We start from the raw sequence: 20,911 nt of genomic DNA, 5'->3' as shown, positions 1-20,911 counted from the left end.
TATGCACAAAACAAGTTACGAACCAAGCGAAAAAACTAACAAAATAGTATGGTTAGTTGAGAGCTGATAAGACGGTAGCCATCCCCTCCGGCACCATCATCAAGAGAAATAATGAAGAAAAATTATAGATAAAACGTATCGGTGCTCATCGGCCATTGGACATAAACATTACACAACAAGTTGGAAATCGTAAATTCAACAATGAGTGATTTGGAAGGAATCAGTGTGTGCTGGCATGATGATACATTCATTAAAATGACTTCTGTGTGTATGTGCTGTTATGTGTCTAGGCCTCTAGGCTTCCTCTAGGCTTCCTCTAGGCTTCCTCTAGGCTTCCTCCAGTCTATGGCACAGCTTACCCCAGTAACAACAACAGAAATTGAAGAGATCAACCATCAACTTCACTTAAATGTTTTTTTTATTTAAAGAGACGGGTGTATGTCATTCTTATGATAGCCCCAGAAATAAATGATCAACATAAACAGCAATTCCAAAACACAACACATTGAACTACTAAAAAAACATAAACTATTACAGTAGGAAAAAAAGTGTAATATTAATAGACATAAATATTAACTTAATACACACAAGTAAAACATTACTGTCCTTGAGAGAGTGTATGTTTATGAGATACTACATAATATGAACACCCACTCAAACATAACCAAATACTATACTATGGGAGGGAAGTGGAGTCCAAGTGCTTTGCAAGCAAAGAGCTTATGTTAGATACAGTACATACACCCAGTCATTGCAAACACCTCCCAGTCCTTTTCAACATAAAACCAACATTAAAATACTGTACATGCTGATCGCTGGGCTCAACCCAACGCTTATGGAATGGAGACAGATAATGGTGGCTGTGTTCAGGCTCTGGCTTTATTCCAATTTGACAACTCAACCCCTTTGTTCATGCAGTTCAAGGATCAGTTTGGAATGCAGCCGCTGTCTTACATTGACTCTGATCCAGCAGATTGTCTTGTGGTTAATGTTATAGTGGGATTGGGTAATATATGCACTGATGTAACATGGCAACATTCAGACAGCAAGCCACCAATGTAAAATTCCCTCTAAATGAACTGAAAAATGTTAATTGGAGTGGCTATTTACATTCCTATGGAACCTTGTGTGCAAAGTAAATGTCCAACATTCTGTGAGCTGCATATGGAGATATATAGCTCTGGGTAGAACAGGAATCAGCTGGAAGGCACTGAGCTGGACTGATTAACAGTCTATTCACTTTGGAGACATTGTTTTCTTAGTTTTTTCTGACCTTACTGCATCCTACCTCTAAGCACAAGAGTTAAACAATGCTTACACAGAATGTACTGGAGTACTGGCAGTTCCTGTCGTGCGTTAAGTGGTTGTCTGTTCCTTGGTTAAGGCATTCATTGCGATTGATGGACAGGAGTCTGATGAATTCTCTGATGATGGAGTCAGATGAATTCTCTCACAAGTTCTCTCCAGGTGTGTGTATGTGCATGTGTTTGTGTGTTTGTTTACTGGCTAGTTTCCTGTTTCTTGCTGCTGATCCAGTCAGTGTATTGTGTAACACGTGTGTACACCCCAGGCTTGTCTTTCTTCCCACAGCCATCTCCCCAGCTGATCAGCCCCATCAGAGTCATCCTCCCATCCTTGGGACAGACAAGAGGACCACCAGAGTCCCCCTGCAGAGGAGCGGAGGCGACGAGGGACATGGGTCAGTTGTGGTTCAGTCATGGTTCAGCAGTAGGCATACAGTTCCATTTGATAAAGATGTGCAGTAGTACTAACATCCAACATGACACATACTTGTTTCAACCATACCAGCTAACTAGCTATTTAAGTGCTGAGTGTTGCAGAGAGTGTTTGGGGCTTAGGGCTGCATACTACGTGCCAAATGGCACCCTATTCCCTACATACGTATATAGTGCACTACTATGGACAAATGCACTATATAAGGAATAGGGCGCCATTTGGGATGCAGACAGAGAGTTTTAGGAGAAGGAAGAAAAAGAGCCCTCCTCACCTTGCAGGCGTCGTCCAGACCCCGGGTGTCCCCGGCACACAGCATGTTGGAGGTGACCACACGTTCAGATAAGACATGAGGGACACAGCGGTCCTGAGGCCACAACCTCACGTGACCCCTCTTCACCCGCTCAGAGTATATCGCATCAACTATGGGGAGAGGGGAGGGTATTAGATTCATTCCTCAATGCACCTATAGACTATAGAACATTGTTACATCTCTAGACTACATTAAAAAAAGATGGCAAGGGTTATCGTCAGAAGATACTGTATTAAATGTATGCATGTATTCCCTTAGGTCAGTGTTTCTTAATCCTGTAAAGGTTTAGTTTTGCCCTAGCTAGCACTACACACCTGATTCCTCTTATCAACTCATCATCAACCTTTTGATTAGTGGAATCAGGAGTGTGATGCTAGGGCAAATACAAATGTCCCCCCTTTTGGGTACCTATGACCAGGATTAAGAAACACTGCCTTAGGTATTTAAAAATGATTCTGTGTGATTTAGGCTACAGAAAATAAACCATAGAACCAGTTTTAAAAAAGAGATTAAGAATTCCAAGAAAGGATGATGTCGGTCTTACACTCTTTCTCCTTGCCGTAGCCAGAGATCTCACACTCGGTCCAGTCGGGCAGTACCAGGCCTGGGTCAGGCAGACAGGCGGGTAGGACCTCAGGCGCGTTCACAGCACACAGGCCAATATCACTCTTCAACTTCATCAAGACTGAGGGAGGAAGAGGATGAGGAGAGGGCACCGAGGAGGAGGAGGACCGGGAGAGAATGAGTAAATTGCCCTATACTATGTGCTACATATATGCTACATAATCATGTCATAGCCATGTCATAACCATTAGTCATGGTTATTATTAAGGCTTGACGTGTCAGTGCTTAAAGGCCCAAATGCAGACATTTTCATTTCAAATCATTTCTGGGTGACAATTAATTACCTTATCGTAATAGTTTTCTATTAAAATGGACTTTTTAGTAAAAACTATTTCTCATGCGAGAATTTAGCTAGGACTGTCTGGGAGTGGTCTGAGTGGGGAGGGGAAAACTGAAAACTAGCTGTTATTGGCAGAGAGGTTTGGAACTTTCTTTGTTATCGGTCAAGGCAAAACTCCGGCCCATGCAAACAGGCCTATATAAATTGTATTTTCAACCAGCAACTAACAGGAAATGACACTGATACATTATTTTCATCAGCTTATGTACAATATGATACAAAACACAGGAAAACTGCATTTTGACTGCACTGGGCCTTTAACATTGCATTGGCTCACCAATGTCGTTGTCAAAGGTTGTCTTGTTGTACTTCTCGTGACTCCAGTACTTCTCCACCTCAAAGATCTGCTCACTGCCGGAGGAGTTCTTACGAAACGTTCTGCCTAGAACCACCTGCAGCCGCTCTGGTTTAAACCTGACGGACACAGCAGATCACTGAGTTACACCCATGTGTGTGGGTGTGCACTGCGTGCGTGGATGCATGTGTATGTGTGTGAATGCGTGCATGAGTGTGTGTACTAGACCTACCCGTCGTCGAAGCAGTGTGCAGCAGAGAGGACCCAGCAGGAGTCTATAAGGACCCCTCCACACTGGAAGAAGTGTGCTTTGTTTCTGGGCCGGTACACGTTTATGGCTGCCTGCCATGGCTGCTCTGTGATGTCACTCTTCCGGGCTCCTCCCAGGATACGGAAGGAGGGGAGATTGTTGTCAGCACGCTGGCCACAGGTACCTACCCGCGGGGGACGGCCTTTGTATTAGATTTTGTTTTCTGTTTGTAGATAGAAAAACCTCAACATTCATGGGAAGGAGAGCTGAGGAGCCCAGGAGAGTGGGAGGTGTGGATGAGGAATCGAAGGAGAGCAGGAGGTGTGGAGGAGGAGAAACGCTGTGTAGAGGTGAATTGGATGTGTTATTTTGTGGCTGTCCTACCTCTGTTGTTGTTGTTGCTGGTGGGAGCCCTGGGGCCTAGAGTAGTAATGGTGGTTGGTCTCCTCGCTAAAAAACAAACAACAGATACTGTTCAGTATGACATTAAATATCAAGTACTCATACAGTGTGACTACAGTTGCAAGTGTACTTAATTGAACCTCCTACACATTTCACTCACTACAATCCTGACAGACATTGACTCGTCTTCTTAGTTATCATGTGCATTACAGTAAGCTACTGTAGGTAATGACGATGATGGAAATACTTGGCAGAAGAGACAGTGGCCATTTGACCGGCACATGAGAGGACGATGATGCGTATTGCGGCCGATATTATTGGAATGTAGTCATGGTAACAGGGTAACGGGGTACTCACTGCATTTGGTGATATCGCAGAGTTCCCAGGTCAGCTTCATGTTCTTGTAGACGTGACACCAGGGGCTGAGATCCCCGTCTGGGTTCCTGTAAGAGAGCCAGAAGAGAATGTATAAGTGTGTGTGTGTGTGTGTGTGTGTGTGTGTGTGTGTGTGTGTGTGTGTGTGTGTGTGTGTGTGTGTGTGTGTGTGTGTGTGTGCATATCAGTGGAGGCTGCTGAGGGGAGGACGGCTCATAATACGGAGCAAATGGAAACCATGTGTTTGATCTATTTCAGACCAATCCACTCATTCCGCTCCAGCCATTACCATGAGCCCGTCCTCCCCAATTAAGGTGCCACCAACCTCCTGTGGTTTATATGTGCGTGAGAGAGAGAGTTTGTGTACGTTTCTGATCCTACCTGCAGAAGTTGTGACTCCCCAGCCCCAGCTGTCTGGCGTCAGACCTCCATGCGTTGTAGAACTTGCGGGTGATGAGGGGTGAGTCCCAGGGAAGACAGCTGGAGCCCCTCTTAGTGACGGCCTTCGTCCCCCTGTACGTCTGCCCCGAGGCCTGCACACACTCCACTGACCTCTGGTCTGGAAAAACACACAGGGTGAGGCGCAGATGACCTCAGATTTAATTTACTCTGTGGACCAAATAACGTTAGTCAGTAAAGAAAACTGGGTGCCAATCTGTTTTTGATTTAGCCTCTTGTCATAGTTTGGCAAGGCAACAATGTAACCAAATACCGGTACACTATAATGGTATCATAGTTAATCATGTTATTACCTGCTGGGCAGCTGGAGAGAGTACAGAACTCCCAGACTATTTGGTTTCCCTTGTAGACATAACACCATGGCTTAGTATCATTGTCTGGATTTCTGAGAGAGAGAGAACAGGGGAGGGGAAAATTGATCTAGAAGGCTTGATTGTTGCGTGTGTGTGCGTGCGTGCATGCGTGTGTGCGCGTGTGTACACGTGCGTGTGTGTGCGTGTGTGTGTACCTGCAGAAGTTGTGGTTGCCTAGCCCCAGGCTGTTAGCCTCTGGTTTCTTGGCGGTGAACTTCTTCCCTCTGAGGGTGGTAGAGTTCCAGTTGATACACTCTGAGCCGATCCGACTGATACTCCACGTACCACGGTACCCTTTACCCTGGCCCACCACGCACTTCTCATTGGTGTCTGTGGAGAGAGAGAGAGAGAAATTAGCCTGTACAATCCAGCCATCCAAACACATAGGTTATGTCCCAAATGGCACCCCATTTCCTTTATAGCGCACTACTTTTGACCAGGGCACTAAGGATTGTGGTCCAAAGTAGAGCACTACCTCGGGGATAGGGTGGCATTTTGGACACCGTCATTGGTATCTATGAGGAACCACATCCTAACAACCATGTTGACCTGATAGTCTCTCTGTGTGTCTGTCATCCTCCTGTCGTCCTGCATCATGGTTACATGACTAAGGACTCACTCACACATCTCTTCTGTGTTTTGGCTCCCTGATCTTATGGTATCCATGAAATGACACACGCATGAGTATTGATTAAACTCATTCAGAGAGTATACGGATCTGGCTAGGCTCACTCAGAGTCATATGTGGAGAGTTTGGCCGCTGTGGTTTCAACAAATGACCATTGGTGAATGATGTCACATGATATGACTCTGGGCTCACTCATTTGGCTGTGAACGCACTCATTAAAAAGTCAACATGTTATTTGGAATTTACATGTTGAAGGTTGAGTGGGTAGGGTGTCTACAACAGCCTCCAAACGGAATAAAAACAAACTGATTTATGTCAGCAAACCACTGGGTTCCATGGAGTTTCAGATTTTCTCCCGGCTGGCCCACAGACCACAACTCCATAACAGCTATGAGTCATTGTAGCAGGATTGCATTCTACCATTTCCTGCGTGTCTACTGGTCTAATGATGATGGTAACCAAGATTACTACTAGATAGTACTAGATAAGACTTGATAGCAGTGCAGCAGGGCACAGCCAAATTAGCCCGGCGCTAAGGTTGTGTTATTCCACTTATAGCGGTGCTATATAGTGCTAAATGAATCTATATAAGGACTAGGGACTAGGGGATAGAATGGAAACTGGTCATATCCCCTTGTCCTTGTTATTCAGTAGCATATGGGTCCAGAGGAGAAGTATTTATTGACAGTGTATTGTAGGTGTGATCTCGGAACGTGTTCTACTTACTGATCTCACACTGGGCTCCTGTGAAGCCTGGTGGACACTGGCACAGGAAGTCAGAGGAGTAGACCGCCTCCTTACAGGTTCCCCCGTTGTAGCACCTTGACTGATAGCAGGCTACAGGGGCGCGGGGGGGGGGGGGGGGTAGGGATGTAGAGAGGGATGGTCAGGCATGTCGGATTTTATTTTATACACCTCTTCTCTTTCGCGAACAACAATGATTTGCTGCAGCGCAGACGAAGTGCCCACCGCTTATAACAAATGTCCTAGCCTCTTTTGCGTCAAAAATGCTCATCATTTCCCTTTGTCAGAACAGCTTCAATCTCCAATTTCTCTGTTGACAGCGCACAACCACACACAGGCGGGGGAATATGGAAGTGATTTGTCTGTCATCAGAGAGGGTGGTCATGCCTCACAGCGTTGTGCAGTCGGGGTGAAGGGATGTGTTTACGGGAGGGTTTGTGCCAAGAGTGTTAAAACATGGTGAAAGTCACAATGGGTGAGTGTTCTAATGACTCTCCATCCTAGACCGCACCCTCTCTCTCCACGACACCAACCACTCTCCATTGTGGAGGAAGTAAGGAAACAGAAGAGAGAGGTACTGTAAATAGAGAGTGGCGAGATGGGGGCAGACAGACAGAGGGAGGGGGATGGGACTACTGTTGATCCAACAAAGACAAACAGTGGAAAAGGAAGACTGGAAAAGAGAACAAGACACATACACAGGCAGAAATTACAGGCTGAACAGTGTAGTAACAGCCGGCCTAGACGGTGTGGGGGTTTGTGAGCGTGTGTGTGTTGGTCTGCATCTATTTCTGTGTAAGTGTGTCTGTGTTTCCACTCACTGATGACGGGCACGTAGTGACAGCGCTCTCGTCCTTGTGATGCACAGCGGCAGTACTCCACACGCTGGCCCCTCCATCTCATCCATGTGTCCCCATAACCACGCACCGCAGCTGACTGGCCATCCACACAACGCGCTGAGACACACACACACACATACACAGGCACAGACACACAGATAGACAGACAGGCAGACAGACACACAGACACACACAGAGACATACACACCCACACAGGTAAAGGGACACACACACACACACACACACACACCCACACACACACACACACAAAGACACAAAGACAGAGAGACAGACATACACACAGAGAGAGACAAACATGAGTCATTTACTACAAGAGAGACAGTAAGATTCAAAGACAAGGTGTAAGTGACACACAAACAAATGATTGATTGTAGCTAACACATGATAAGTGTGGCGAGAGGGACAGACGTGGGGTGTCAGAGGGTGAGGGTAGATTGACCCAGTTGTAGAGGGTAGAGCGGGCGATCCAAGCTCACCTCTATAGTAGCGTGTTCCTCTCTTCGCGCGACGGAGCTCAATCTGCCACGGGAGAGGTAAGAAGTGATTTCAAAGCTCCACATACCAACAAACAGTAGTGATGAAGTTAACTGTCTGCATGGCAACAGTAGTGATGAAGTTAACTCTAGACGCAGATCTATGGTCAATTTTGCATTTTCCACCTGACGCATTTTGAGAGGTTAAGCTGATCTTAGACCTGCACCAAAGGACAACTTCTATATCTTTCTGTAGCTGTGGTTTGTGCAGTGGGTGTGGTACCTACTTTGTCCGCTAGGGCGCAGCAGAGAGCTGACAGGAAGAGCAGCAGTCCCAATATTCTGGCCATGGTTGTGTCTGGATCTTTTCTGCTGGAACATACATAAGTAAAGGTTTGACTGAGCTATGTGAAAGAGACTATTTTGGTTGTTTCAGGACAAGTCAAGTCATTGGGTTCAAAACATATCCTAGTGAACAACAGGTCCAACTAGCCGGCTTCCACCCGGTTACGTAACCCTGCACCTTAGAGGCTTCTGCCCTGTGTACATAGACTTGGAATCACTGGCCTCTTTAATAATGGAACACTAGTCACTTTAATAATGTTGAAATCATTTTTACATTCTGCTTTACTCATCTCATATGCATATACTGTATTCTATTCTACTGTATTTTAGTCTATGCCACTCCCACCATTGCTCAATCTAATATTTATATATTTCTTAATTCCATTCTTTTACTTTTAGATTTGTGTGTATTGTTGTGAATTGTTAGATACTACTGCACTGTTGGAGCTAGGAACACAAGCATTTCACTACACCCACAATAACATCTGCTAAATATATATATGAATGCGACCAATAAAATGTGATTCGATTTGATGTCACCATTATAATACTCTGATGTGTGTAGAGGATGGATAGACCCTTCCACAAACCCTGACCCTGACCTTTCCTTTCCTTTGAGTAAAAGAAAGAGAAAGGTGTAATGTTTTGGGGAATTGGAGGGCATTGCTGATGGCTCTTCCGCTGCTCTGTCGTACACTACATACTGAAGTCTGAGACGGACTTTATTGAAGTCGTTTGTGGTGATGAGGTGCACGAGGGGCGTTTACAAAACAAAGTAATCAGCGAGTGGATCGTCTCTAACCAATCAGAATATCAAAGCCAATGACATATTGTCCAACTCTGGCCCAACCCATCGGTTTCTGGACCAATCAGGCGGCCCCGAATGTTTTCACATTTGGTGGGGGAGTTACTCAGATCCGAAACTCATTACGGAGAAGAAACTAAGGTCCGTGGGTGTGGAGTAGCATTTGTGTGTGTGTGTGTGTGTGTGTGTGCGTGTGTGCATGTGCAGAAGTCATACTGATGCCAACTGCATGTACAGTTTTAGAATCAACAGAGTGAGTCTGTGTTTACGTTGGAAATAACTTTGATGACAGAAAATGTATCCTGTAGTTTGATACATAACATGGGGTGGCAGGTAGCCTAGTGTTTAGAGCATTGGTCCAGTAACCGAAAGGTTGCTGGTTTGAATCCCAGAGCTGACCAGGTAAAAATATGTTGTTTTGCCCCTGAACAAGGCAGTTAACCCACTGTTCCCTGGTAGGCCGTCATTGTAAATAAGAATTTTTTCTTAACCGACTTGCCTAGTTAAATAAAGCTTAAATAAAGAAAATATTCCTTTGTCCCTCTGCAGAACTTCTGCCACTACCTCCTGCCCCCTGTCCTCGTCTCACCTCCCTACTCATAACCATTGTCCGCTGTGTTTACAAGATTGTGCTCCCTCTGGGATAAACAGGACAGAGACCCTCTTCACGCTTTCTCTCTCCTTCCAGTGAATGAGTGTCTAACAGAGACCATAGCCCTTAATCCTAAGGAACAAAGAACAGTGTCAAAAAAACCTAAACACAGCCGGACACCCAAGGGGAAGTCTAAAGAGCTGTGTATGCGTGTATCTGAGTGTGTGAGCTGACAAATCATTGCTGAAGCCCTTTCCCAACATTCCAAGCCAGGGCAGTATGGAAGCGGTTCCTAAAGAGACGAGCAGATGTAGGGCGGGTAGAATGACTCACGACAACACAGAGAGATGAGAGGAGAAGAGGGGGGAAATGACCGGCAACTTTACTTTAGTCTGACTCCAAAAAGCCTTTTTGCACTAGCGACTAACCACACAACACACTTAGTTTAAACTGACATTTATAACTTAGGTTGTTTTTTTTTTATGTGTGGTGATGGCAGAGTTGTGATGATCGTGCTATTTGGCAACACTGTAGGTTGCTCTGGGTAAGAATGTCTGCTAATGGAATTTTACATTTAGGTCACTTCGTAGACGCTCTTATCCAGAGCGCCATACAGTAAGTGCATTCAACTAGGGATTGTAAGACAACCACATATCACAGTCATTGGAATAAAATAAACATTGGAATAAAATGTGAATGAATCTACTTCTCTCTGTAAACATACATGTCAGATTGGAGATGCACTGCAAAACCCTGTTAGGAACCATTGCCTCTCTGTCAACTGTGACTAACCATGACTCAACCTTAGAGAGAGGGGGGAAGACAAAGGAGAAAGACAAAAGGTGGAAAACCTAGAAAGTTCACGGAAGATGGAAAGAGTGAAAAGAGACTGAAGAAGACTCCAGCACTGTGGTCATTGGATGGGACCAAGACCAACATATAAACTTCAGACGCACACACACACACACACCGCAGCCGGCTGGCGGTTGTCTGACTCATCATATGTGTCTGACTGGGCTAATAGCGCTGTTGTTTTGATATAAATGAGGTCAAACTGCTACGCTGGCAAACACACACACACAGCTCAGGAACGTGAAGCTAATCAACTCACAAGACACAAAGACAAGATGTTCCTGGAAAAAAGACTCCCTGAGTCTTTCACTGGGATGACTGCAGGACTGTACTTGTGGAACTCACACACACACACACACACACACACACACACACACACACACACACACACACACACACACACACACACACACACACACACACACACACACACACACACACACACACACACACACACACACACACACACAGAGAGAAGGGTACATATCCCTTTCAAGCCAGGTGTTTCTCAGCTGGAGGAAACCCCCAGGTGTATTCAGGCGGTTTTTTCTATACCCTAGCTGAGCCTCTCTGGCAGAGCATGAGTTTTTCCTCGCTGGGTTTAGTTTCCATCCCGGTTTCCTTGGTGCAGCTGTTCCGCTGTGTTCTGTTCTCTGTTTCCTACCGTCCCTCCCTCTAGTCTGTCAGACCAGGCCATATGTTTCCTGCTAACACTGAGCCTGTGTGTCCCATGTCACTCACTTTGATGCTGTATCTGTCACACACACATACACTCTTAGCAAAAAGGGTTCCAAAAAGGTTATTTGGCTGTCCCCATAGGATAACCCTTTTTGGTTCCAGGTATAACCCTTTTTGGTTCCAGGTATAACCCTTTTTGGTTCCAGGTATAACCCTTTTTGGTTCCAGGTATAACCCTTTTTGGTTCCAGGTATAACCCTTTTTGGTTCCAGGTATAACCCTTTTTGGTTCCAGGTAGACCTCTTTTGGGTTCCATGTAGAACCCTCTGTAGAAAGGGTTCTACATAGAACCAAAAGGGTTTTACCTGTAGCCAAAAATAGTTCTTCAAAGGGTTCTCTCATGGGGACAGCCGGGTAACCATTTTATGTTCTGCTTTTTTCTAAGAGTGTAGTCCCCATGTCCAGACCCACACACACGTTTAGTCATGCAACAGACTTCTTCTATCATTAACATGTGTCTATAACACACACACACACACACACACACACACACACACGTCACAAAGCGAGGCTGCCTCAGACACCACAGGATTATCAATTGCTGTTTGATAATCCCACAATGCGGTGTGTCTGTGTAGGTTTGTGGCCTGGCAATGATTCTACTAAACCAGCTCTTACATGATCCAACACACACACATGCACCCACACTAAAACACAAACACACATATATAGTTGCACAGCCCTATTTTGTTGGCAGCATTTTACAAGATAAAAAGGGAAACAATTGGCATTTGTTTTTTCTCTCGCTTTTAGTTGAGAGTTTAACTCATTTCCTATCACGGATTAGGAGGCAATTGTCTGTCCCACCTAGTTAGTTAGTGGTTTCTACAGAAAAATGTATGACCGTATATTCCCTTCAGACACATGAGGGCCAGAGGAAACCTCTGCTCTCTTAGTAGATCAAGTCTGAGTGTTGATGTGAATGAGAGACTGTTGAAGCCTGCTGTTGGAGTTTAGTCAGTTATAGACCATCAAGAGCATCAGCCTCAAACCAGAACACTAGGCTAATAATTCAGACACACAAACAAATCAAACTCCCCCACAACAACCACATCAGTATGCAGGTAACTCCTTTCAGTGTTTAGTCATGCAGCAGACTTGGCGAATAATGGTGATTCTGATTCTGATTACGCTAACAGAATTGTCTCAAAGTGCTGAGCACAGCTCCTACTCCCCCTGTCAGTCTGAGTGACCTAGCCGACCTGTACAGTAAGGATGGGTGACATGCTGACCAGTGACCACAGGAATGCTTCAGCAGATAGAGACTCAGACAGCGGCCATTTCACCTCTCAAGGGATATAAGGAAGTAAGGCTTAGGTGTTAGGGTCAGAGGTTGGTGTTTTACTTAACTCAGCACAGCAGTACACAGTACTCTAGTCAAAAATCAGGACGATCATCAAACTGAATAAGGATGTTTTGAAATACTGATCTACAGCTGCTAGAGTGAGGATAAGAACTAACTAGAGGAAACAACTTCAAAGTGTGCAGTTATACAATAATACTGACGTTGCTGTTGGTAAAATATTATTTTCCCATACCAATACATCTTAATGAGGGAGCTATGTGTGTATGTTATGGTGTATGGGACTGTGCATATATACAGTGCCTTGCGAAAGTATTCGGCCCCCTTGAACTTTGCGACCTTTTGCCACATTTCAGGCTTCAAACATAAAGATATAAAACTGTATTTTTTTGTGAAGAATCAACAACAAGTGGGACACAATCATGAAGTGGAACGACATTTATTGGATATTTCAAACTTTTTTAACAAATCAAAAACTGAAAGATTGGGCGTGCAAAATTATTCAGCCCCCTTAAGTTAATACTTTGTAGCGCCACCTTTTGCTGCGATTACAGCTGTAAGTTGCTTGGGGTATGTCTCTATCAGTTTTGCACATCGAGAGACTGACATTTTTTCCCATTCCTCCTTGCAAAACAGCTCGAGCTCAGTGAGGTTGGATGGAGAGCATTTGTGAACAGCAGTTTTCAGTTCTTTCCACAGATTCTCGATTGGATTCAGGTCTGGACTTTGACTTGGCCATTCTAACACCTGGATATGTTTATTTTTGAACCATTCCATTGTAGATTTTGCTTTATGTTTTGGATCATTGTCTTGTTGGAAGACAAATCTCCGTCCCAGTCTCAGGTCTTTTGCAGACTCCATCAGGTTTTCTTTCAGAATGGTCCTGTATTTTGCTCCATCCATCTTCCCATCAATTTTAACCATCTTCCCTGTCCCTGCTGAAGAAAAGCAGTCCCAAACCATGATGCTGCCTCCACCATGTTTGACAGTGGGGATGGTGTGTTCAGCTGTGTTGCTTTTACGCCAAACATAACGTTTTGCATTGTTGCCAAAAAGTTCAATTTTGGTTTCATCTGACCAGAGCACCTTCTTCCACATGTTTGGTGTGTCTCCCAGGTGGCTTGTGGCAAACTTTAAACAACACTTTTTATGGATATCTTTAAGGAATGGCTTTCTTCTTGCCACTCTTCCATAAAGACCAGATGTGTGCAATATACGACTGATTGTTGTCCTATGGACAGAGTCTCCCACCTCAGCTGTAGATCTCTGCAGTTCATCCAGAGTGATCATGGGCCTCTTGGCTGCATCTCTGATCAGTCTTCTCCTTGTATGAGCTGAAAGTTTAGAGGGACGGCAGGTCTTGGTAGATTTGCAGTGGTCTGATACTCCTTCCATTTCAATATTATCGCTTGCACAGTGCTCCTTGGGATGTTTAAAGCTTGGGAAATCTTTTTGTATCCAAATCCGGCTTTAAACTTCTTCACAACAGTATCTCGGACCTGCCTGGTGTGTTCCTTGTTCTTCATGATGCTCTCTGCGCTTTTGACGGACCTCTGAGACTATCACAGTGCAGGTGCATTTATACGGAGACTTGATTACACACAGGTGGATTGTATTTATCATCATTAGTCATTTAGGTCAACATTGGATCATTCAGAGATCCTCACTGAACTTCTGGAGAGAGTTTGCTGCACTAAAAGTAAAGGGGCTGAATAATTTTGCACGCCCAATTTTTCAGTTTTTGATTTGTTAAAAAAGTTTGAAATATCCAATAAATGTTGTTCCACTTCATGATTGTGTCCCACTTGTTGTTGATTCTTCACAAAAAAATACAGTTTTATATCTTTATGTTTGAAGCCTGAAATGTGGCAAAAGGTCGCAAAGTTCAAGGGGGCCGAATACTTTCGCAAGGCACTGTATGTGCCATGATGGCATACCCTTAACACAGTTATTACAGAGTTTACTCTGCACTGAGGGAAACCAGGCAGCCATAGGAGTGATCTGATAAGCATCACATTGAACCAGAGTGAACTAGAATGATACGCACCTGTGGTTTGGTTCTAGCTAATTATCTTCCTTTCCTTCTCTTCCTAGGTTTGTTTCCAATACTCTACAATAGTCTTATTTTCTATGTCTGTAACATGTGCGCTGAGAGTCAGGAAGCAAGTTCAGGGAGTGAGTGTTTTAATAAATAAACGTAACATAATGCAAAACAACACAAACAACGCACAGACATGACACAGGAACAGAAACAATAACGCCTGGGGAAGGAACCAAAGGGAGTGACAAATATAGGGCAGGTAGTCAGGGAAGTGATGGAGTCCAGGTGAGTCTGATGACGCACAGGTGCACGTAACGATAGTGACAGGTGTGCGCCATAACGAGCAGCCTGGTGACCTAAAGGCCAGAGAGGGTGCACACGCGACAATGTCTCGTCATTACTTTTTGGGGACGAGACACTGGATATGTTGCGCCCACACTATCATAAGGACTATACTAAGTTATTAACTGTGTCATAATAATGATATAACACATGTCATGAAATCTGACGTCTGCCTATGACCACTGACCTAACACTGTGATGACACTATGTGTTACTTAGGTATGGTAAGCTACTTGGCTGGAGCCATGCCTGCTATACCAGGGTCTTTATCTAAACCCCTCTAAAGGGGGTCTGGTGTGGGGGTCTACTACAGAGGGGCCATTGTGGTCTTTCATGCCCACTCTACACATGGTCTGTGTGACAAATGGCACCCTATTCTCTATTTAGTGCACTACAAGGGCTCTGGACAAAAGTAGTGCACTAAATAGGAAATAGGGTACAATTTGGGATGCATCTACGGTATAACACCTGCTCTGTTCATCGGAGAGACGGTGAATGTAGCCACAGAAAAACATTCCGGTTTAGAGAGAGGGAAGGGGGAGAAGAGGTAGAGAAGAAAGATTAGAAGAAAAAGTAGAGATTCAGGCGAAAGAGAAAGGAGCGACATAAGAGAAAAAGGGTGAGAGAGAAAGAGGGAAAAGTGACAAAGTAACAGAATACAAAGAGGAGAAAGACGGGAAAGCAACCCCCTGAAGTCAGCAGGGTAGTGAATGAGTCGACCGCAGCTAGCTGTATGGAGAGAATAGTTGAATCATCAACCGTAGGCTGCGGAGAAAAAGGGTAGAGGTAATAGGGAAGAAGGATGGACCAATGGATGGATAGATAGAGAGATTATACATAAAGAGCCATCAGATCACATTTTAAAATTAGACATATCAAATAGAGCTCCCACTGTCTAACAAATTAAACCCACTAAACGTATCACTCTATGACCAGACAGACTGGCCGACCAGTGACCACAGAAGGCCAGTCACTCATGACCTGTGAATCAGACAGAGCACTGAGTGCACTGAGACAGAGCACCGCCACACAATGCCTGGTGACACAACCCACTACAATACTCACTAACAGACTACGATACTCATTCAGAGCAAAGAATGCACTAAATGCACTGATCCGTAAGCAATGATCTGGGATCAACTTGTTACTAAGCAACATAGCTGAGTTTGGACTACTATGTAGCCCCTTAATCGTCAGCCGGTTCCTGGAAGGGACCCTGTCCTGATGGTGGTGCATGTGAGCCACCTCATGTTTGTCTCGTTCATTCACAGTGTATCCGAGGACACTAAGAGTGTGCTGTAGTACTGAGAGATGCTGTCCAGAGGAAATCCCAAGTTAAGAGAGCTGCTTAAAGCCTACAATTATATACAAGGCTAGTCAGGCACAAGGTGGAACCAACTCACGCACACATACAGTTAAAGTCGGAAGTTTACAAACTTGTTTTTCAATCACTCCACACATTTCTTGCTAACAAACTATAGTTTTGGCAAGGTGGTTAGGACATATACTTTGTGCATGACACAAGTCATTTTTCCAACAATTACAGACAGATTATTTTACTTATAAGTCACTGTATCACAATTCCAGTGGGTCAGAAGTTTACAAACACTAAGTTGACTGTGTCTTTAAACGGCTTGGAAAATGACAGAAAATGATGTCATGGCTTTAGAAGCTTCTGATAGGCTAATTGACATAATTTGACTCAATTAGAGGTGTACCTGTGCATGTATTTCAAGGCCTACCTTCAAACTCAGTGCCTCTATGCTTGACATCATGGGAAAATCAGCCAAGACCTCAGAAATAAAATTGTAGACCTGAACAAGTCTGGTTCATCCTTGGGATCAATTTCCAAATGCCTGAAAGTATCAAGTTCATCCGGACAAACAATAGTATGCAAGTATAAACACCATGGGAACACGCTGCCATTATACCTCTCAGGAAGGAGACATGTTCTGTCTCCTAGAAATGAACGTACTTTGTTACCAAAAGTGCAAATTCATCCCAGAACAAAGGACCTTGTGTTGATGCTGGAGGAAACAGGTACAAAAGTATCTATATCCACAGTAAAACAAGTCTTGTATCAACATAACCTGAAAAGCCGCTCAGCAAGGAAGAAGCCACTGCTTCAAAACTGCCATAAAAAAGCCAGACTATGGTTTGCAACCGCACATGGGGACAAAGATCGTACTTTTGGAGAAATGTCCTCTGGTCCGATGAAACAAAAATAGAACTGTTTGGCCATAATGACCATCGTTATGTTTGGAGGAAAAAGGGGGATGCTTGCAAGCCGAAGAACACCATCCCAACTGTGAAGCACGGGGGGTGCTTTCCTGCAGGAGGGACTGGTGCACTTCACAAAATAGATGGCAACATGAGGTAGGAAAAGTATGTGGATATATTGAAGCAATATCTCAAGACATTAGTCAGGAAGTTAAAGCTTGGTCGCAAATGGGTCTTCCAAATGGACAATGACCCCAAGCATACTTCCAAAGTTGTGGCAAAATAGCTTAACGACAACAAAGTCAAGGTATTGGAGTGGCCATCACAAAGCCCTGACCCCAATCCTATAGGAAATTTGTGGGCAGAACTGAAAAAGCGTGTGTGAGCAAGGAGGCCTACAAACCTGACTCAATTACACCAGCTGGTGTCAGGAGGAATGGGCCAAAATTCACCCAACTTATTGTGGGAAGCTTGTGGAAGGCTACCCGAAATGTTTGACCAAAGTTAAACAATTTAAAGGCAATGTTACCAAATACTTATTGAGTGTATGTAAACTTCTGACCCACTGGGAATGTGAAGAAAGAAATAAAAGCTGAAATAAATCATTCTCTCTACTATTATTCTGACATTTCACATTCTTAAAATAAAGTGGTGATCCTAACTGACCCAAGACAGGGAATTTTTACTAGGATTAAATGTCAGGAATTGTGAAAAACTGAGTTTAAATGTATTTGGCTAAGGTGTATGTAAACTTCCGACTTCAACTGTACACACACACACACACACAGCTACCTCCAGGGAACCACATTCCAAAAAACATTTTCTCGGTGTAATCTCCGTCCTGTTATCTGAAATAACACTGCTTCACTTGTTACAACTATTTGCAACAAGAAGTTTAAGAATGACCTCATTTTAGAGCTGTTGATTACTGAGAGAGCTGATGGATGATGAAATGAGAGCGGGATAGTGAGATGAACACTGGAGAGAAAGGTGGGAGAGAGATGACGGTATGAAACAGAATGTTGAGGGGAGTATTAGGTTGAGAGAGAGGGATAGAGAGCGAAGAATGGAGAGAGAGGTAGAGGGATGGTGAGAGAGGTGGAGGGATGGAGCGAGAACGATGACATTAGTGAAAGGATACAAGAGTATAAAGTGGAGAAAGGGATAAAGAGAGATGAATGGAGAGAGAGAGAGGTGGAGGGATGGAGAAAGAGAGATGAGTTTGGGTGTGAAAGATTTGTGATGGAAGGGGAGAGGAATGTGGGAGAGAGAGATGTGGCAGGGAATGGTCAGCAGTAGTTGATTTGAGCAGTGAGAAAGCACTAATAGGTGAATTCCTTTTGACTGACTAACTCTGTCACTCCCAACATAGCCTACATGTGCCAAGGTGCGGAGACATCCACCATCAGGTGACAAGAATGGCATAGACCTGAAATACATGAGAGCTATATACTGTGTAAGTAATGGAGCATAACTGGCCTACACAATAGGAACCAAGAGTGTAAATATCTGCTTGCCATTTACACCCTTAACTGATCCATCCAGACCTGGGTTCAAATACTATTTCAAATATCTCAATTACTTTTACATAGATTTCGAATGAAGTATTCAGATATTTTTTCCTTGAAATGTATTTGGAAATACCCCTGGAAAGTATTTGAAAATACTCAAATACACTGACTAAATTACATTCCCATGCATTTAACAAAGGTATTTGAAAATGTTATTTTAAAATACTTTCTTTACAAATAACCATTCAAATACTCAAATAAAAGTATTTGTTTTGGACTGTTTATTTTAAAATACTCAAATACACAGAAAAAAATGTATTTTAAATACCTCAAATACATACGTATTGGAACCCAGGTCTCCATAGGACATACAGTAGTTTATAAACCAAATCTAGATGTAATTGAATTGGTCCATATTCCTGATAAATAAATTAAGGGAAACACTAAAGTATAGATTCAACTATGTAATCTCATCTATAGATAAGATAAATAAAAACATTTCTAAGCATCCAAAACAACAACCTATGAGAAACTGCTATAATGACTTAATTATAATTAGCCTACCTATGCATTCAGATTAAAAATATGCACAAGGGCAAAGCATGGAAAAACTCGATTAAAACAAACGTGGGGGAAATAACGTTAAAAGTTCATTGAAATTTGATTTGACATTCCATTTGAGTACAGTAACGTTATTACTGAAATCATTTGGCATTCCATTAGAAATCAACTGTTATTTAGCGGACTAAATCCACTCCATGATGAAGGAAGTCTGCTTGCTATACATAAATAATCCGCAAAATGTTGTAGTCTAATGCAATCACTTCTACAAAAGCCTAAACACCAACTGAAATCTGGAAAACAGAAGGCAATGTGGTTGTATTGACATCGATATTCTTACCTTGTCCTTGTGTATGGTATGTTCCTAGTCCTCAATATCCCTCTAGTGACAGTTGGTTTCGGGGGTCCACGGCGGGTTGACGATGAAGTGTGATCGCTGCTCTGCTTCTCTCGGTTTTTATCCGAGCCTCTAGTTTTTTTTGCGGAAGAGGGAGGGTTGTTTGGAAATGATCGAGCCAGAGAGGCAGGCTTGCCCGATGATGATGCGGTTTGGGCGGGTATCTGGCTTGGCTCCGGATTAGAGCATATAAACAACTGATAACGGATAGCGTATAATAGCTAGAGTATGAGGTCAGCGTCAATGAGGTAATCAGTATTCACAACGTGATTTATTGACACTCGATATGTTGAGTCACTTCTGTTGAAAACGTAGATTTTTCTATTGTTACTATACATGATTACTATACATGACTATTTCCAGAGGCATTGTTCTGTCTGTCTGTCTGTCTGTCTGTCTGTCTGTCTGTGTGTGTGTGTGTGTGTGTGTGTGTGTCTGTGTGTGTGTGTGTATCTGGTTGGCATTGGCCTCCCCATGGCTCCTGGCCAGGCCAGAGTTAAGGCTGTCGGTGACAGGGTGGGTTCAGTTCCAATGAAAATCCAGTTAGTGGTGAATCTGGCACCAGGGCTGTGACCCCATTGTGGTTCTCTGACATCCCACAATCCCCTGACTTGACCCATCCCATCCTCAGGAAGTCTGTCAATCACTCAGTCACCAAGGCCCAGTTTTCTAAAAAAAATATATATATATTGAAATAGAATTAATAGATTGGACAACTCAGTGACTTGAATGGGGATCCCTGTTCTATTCATTCTATTTCCATGCCATTTAACCCTATTTGATACCCGAAATCCAGATAGATAACTTTTGAAAAACTTGGTCCTGAATAGCAACTCATTCAATAGAAACAACAGAAATTCTAATTCTACAGCTTCTTCATTGCAACTCCACTTTAGGGGCTGCTACAAAGACTTCAAAACATTGTCCTAGTGTGCTGTTACGGAGAATATGACTGAAGTTGTTTAACTTTTATTCAACTGGGAGAGGAAACTATTTTTATGGACTAATTTAGTGGTTGGGGAAGTTAATTGAGCATGTCTTTGTCAACTCCATCTCTGTTAGATTAGTGTGGAGTCACCAGGGTTTGATGAGGAAACGCACGCATACATTTACAGTACACACACAAACACACACTTACAGTACACACACACGTTTGTCACTGATTGTGTCACGATACGTTGTGCTCGTACTACTTGATGAATAAGGATGCAATTATAACCAAGTCATGTCAACAAAATAATTATCTGTAATTAATGCAATGCGATGACCACAATGCCAATGCAATGAAACAGTTTTGATCCCCTTTTGTAGGCATGTAGCGCAACGCAACGCAACATGATTCTAGGGTTTGGTG

General features: G+C 43.6%; 1 protein-coding gene across 3 annotated transcripts; it reads right to left on the bottom strand.

Moving 5' to 3' along the window:
- Positions 1–398: 398 nt before the first annotated feature.
- On the bottom strand, positions 399–19,657 carry LOC110525815 (tissue-type plasminogen activator). Of its 3 annotated transcripts, none has more exons than XM_036979956.1 (15): positions 19,501–19,656; positions 8,138–8,222; positions 7,854–7,896; positions 7,339–7,473; positions 6,500–6,610; positions 5,301–5,475; positions 5,086–5,177; positions 4,715–4,892; positions 4,316–4,401; positions 3,941–4,006; positions 3,539–3,740; positions 3,289–3,425; positions 2,592–2,732; positions 2,009–2,157; positions 399–1,667 (listed from the first exon to the last, which is right to left on the bottom strand). In XM_036979956.1, exons 2-15 carry the CDS (start codon positions 8,198–8,200, stop codon positions 1,500–1,502), a joined length of 1,746 nt encoding a protein of 581 aa, XP_036835851.1. In that variant the 5' UTR covers positions 8,201–8,222; positions 19,501–19,656; the 3' UTR covers positions 399–1,499. The 3 variants fall into 3 exon arrangements, with proteins under 3 accessions (XP_036835851.1, XP_036835852.1, XP_036835853.1); XM_036979957.1 differs by having other exon boundaries at positions 8,138–8,219; positions 19,501–19,633; XM_036979958.1 differs by lacking the exon at positions 7,339–7,473 and having other exon boundaries at positions 19,501–19,657.
- Positions 19,658–20,911: the final 1,254 nt, after the last annotated feature.

The sequence above is a fragment of the Oncorhynchus mykiss genome, chromosome 6 (genome assembly GCF_013265735.2).
Source record: "Oncorhynchus mykiss isolate Arlee chromosome 6, USDA_OmykA_1.1, whole genome shotgun sequence".
Classification (NCBI taxonomy): Eukaryota; Metazoa; Chordata; class Actinopteri; order Salmoniformes; family Salmonidae; genus Oncorhynchus; species Oncorhynchus mykiss.
Note: the sequence above shows the minus strand (reverse complement) of the source record. Positions and strands in the feature narration are given on the sequence as shown.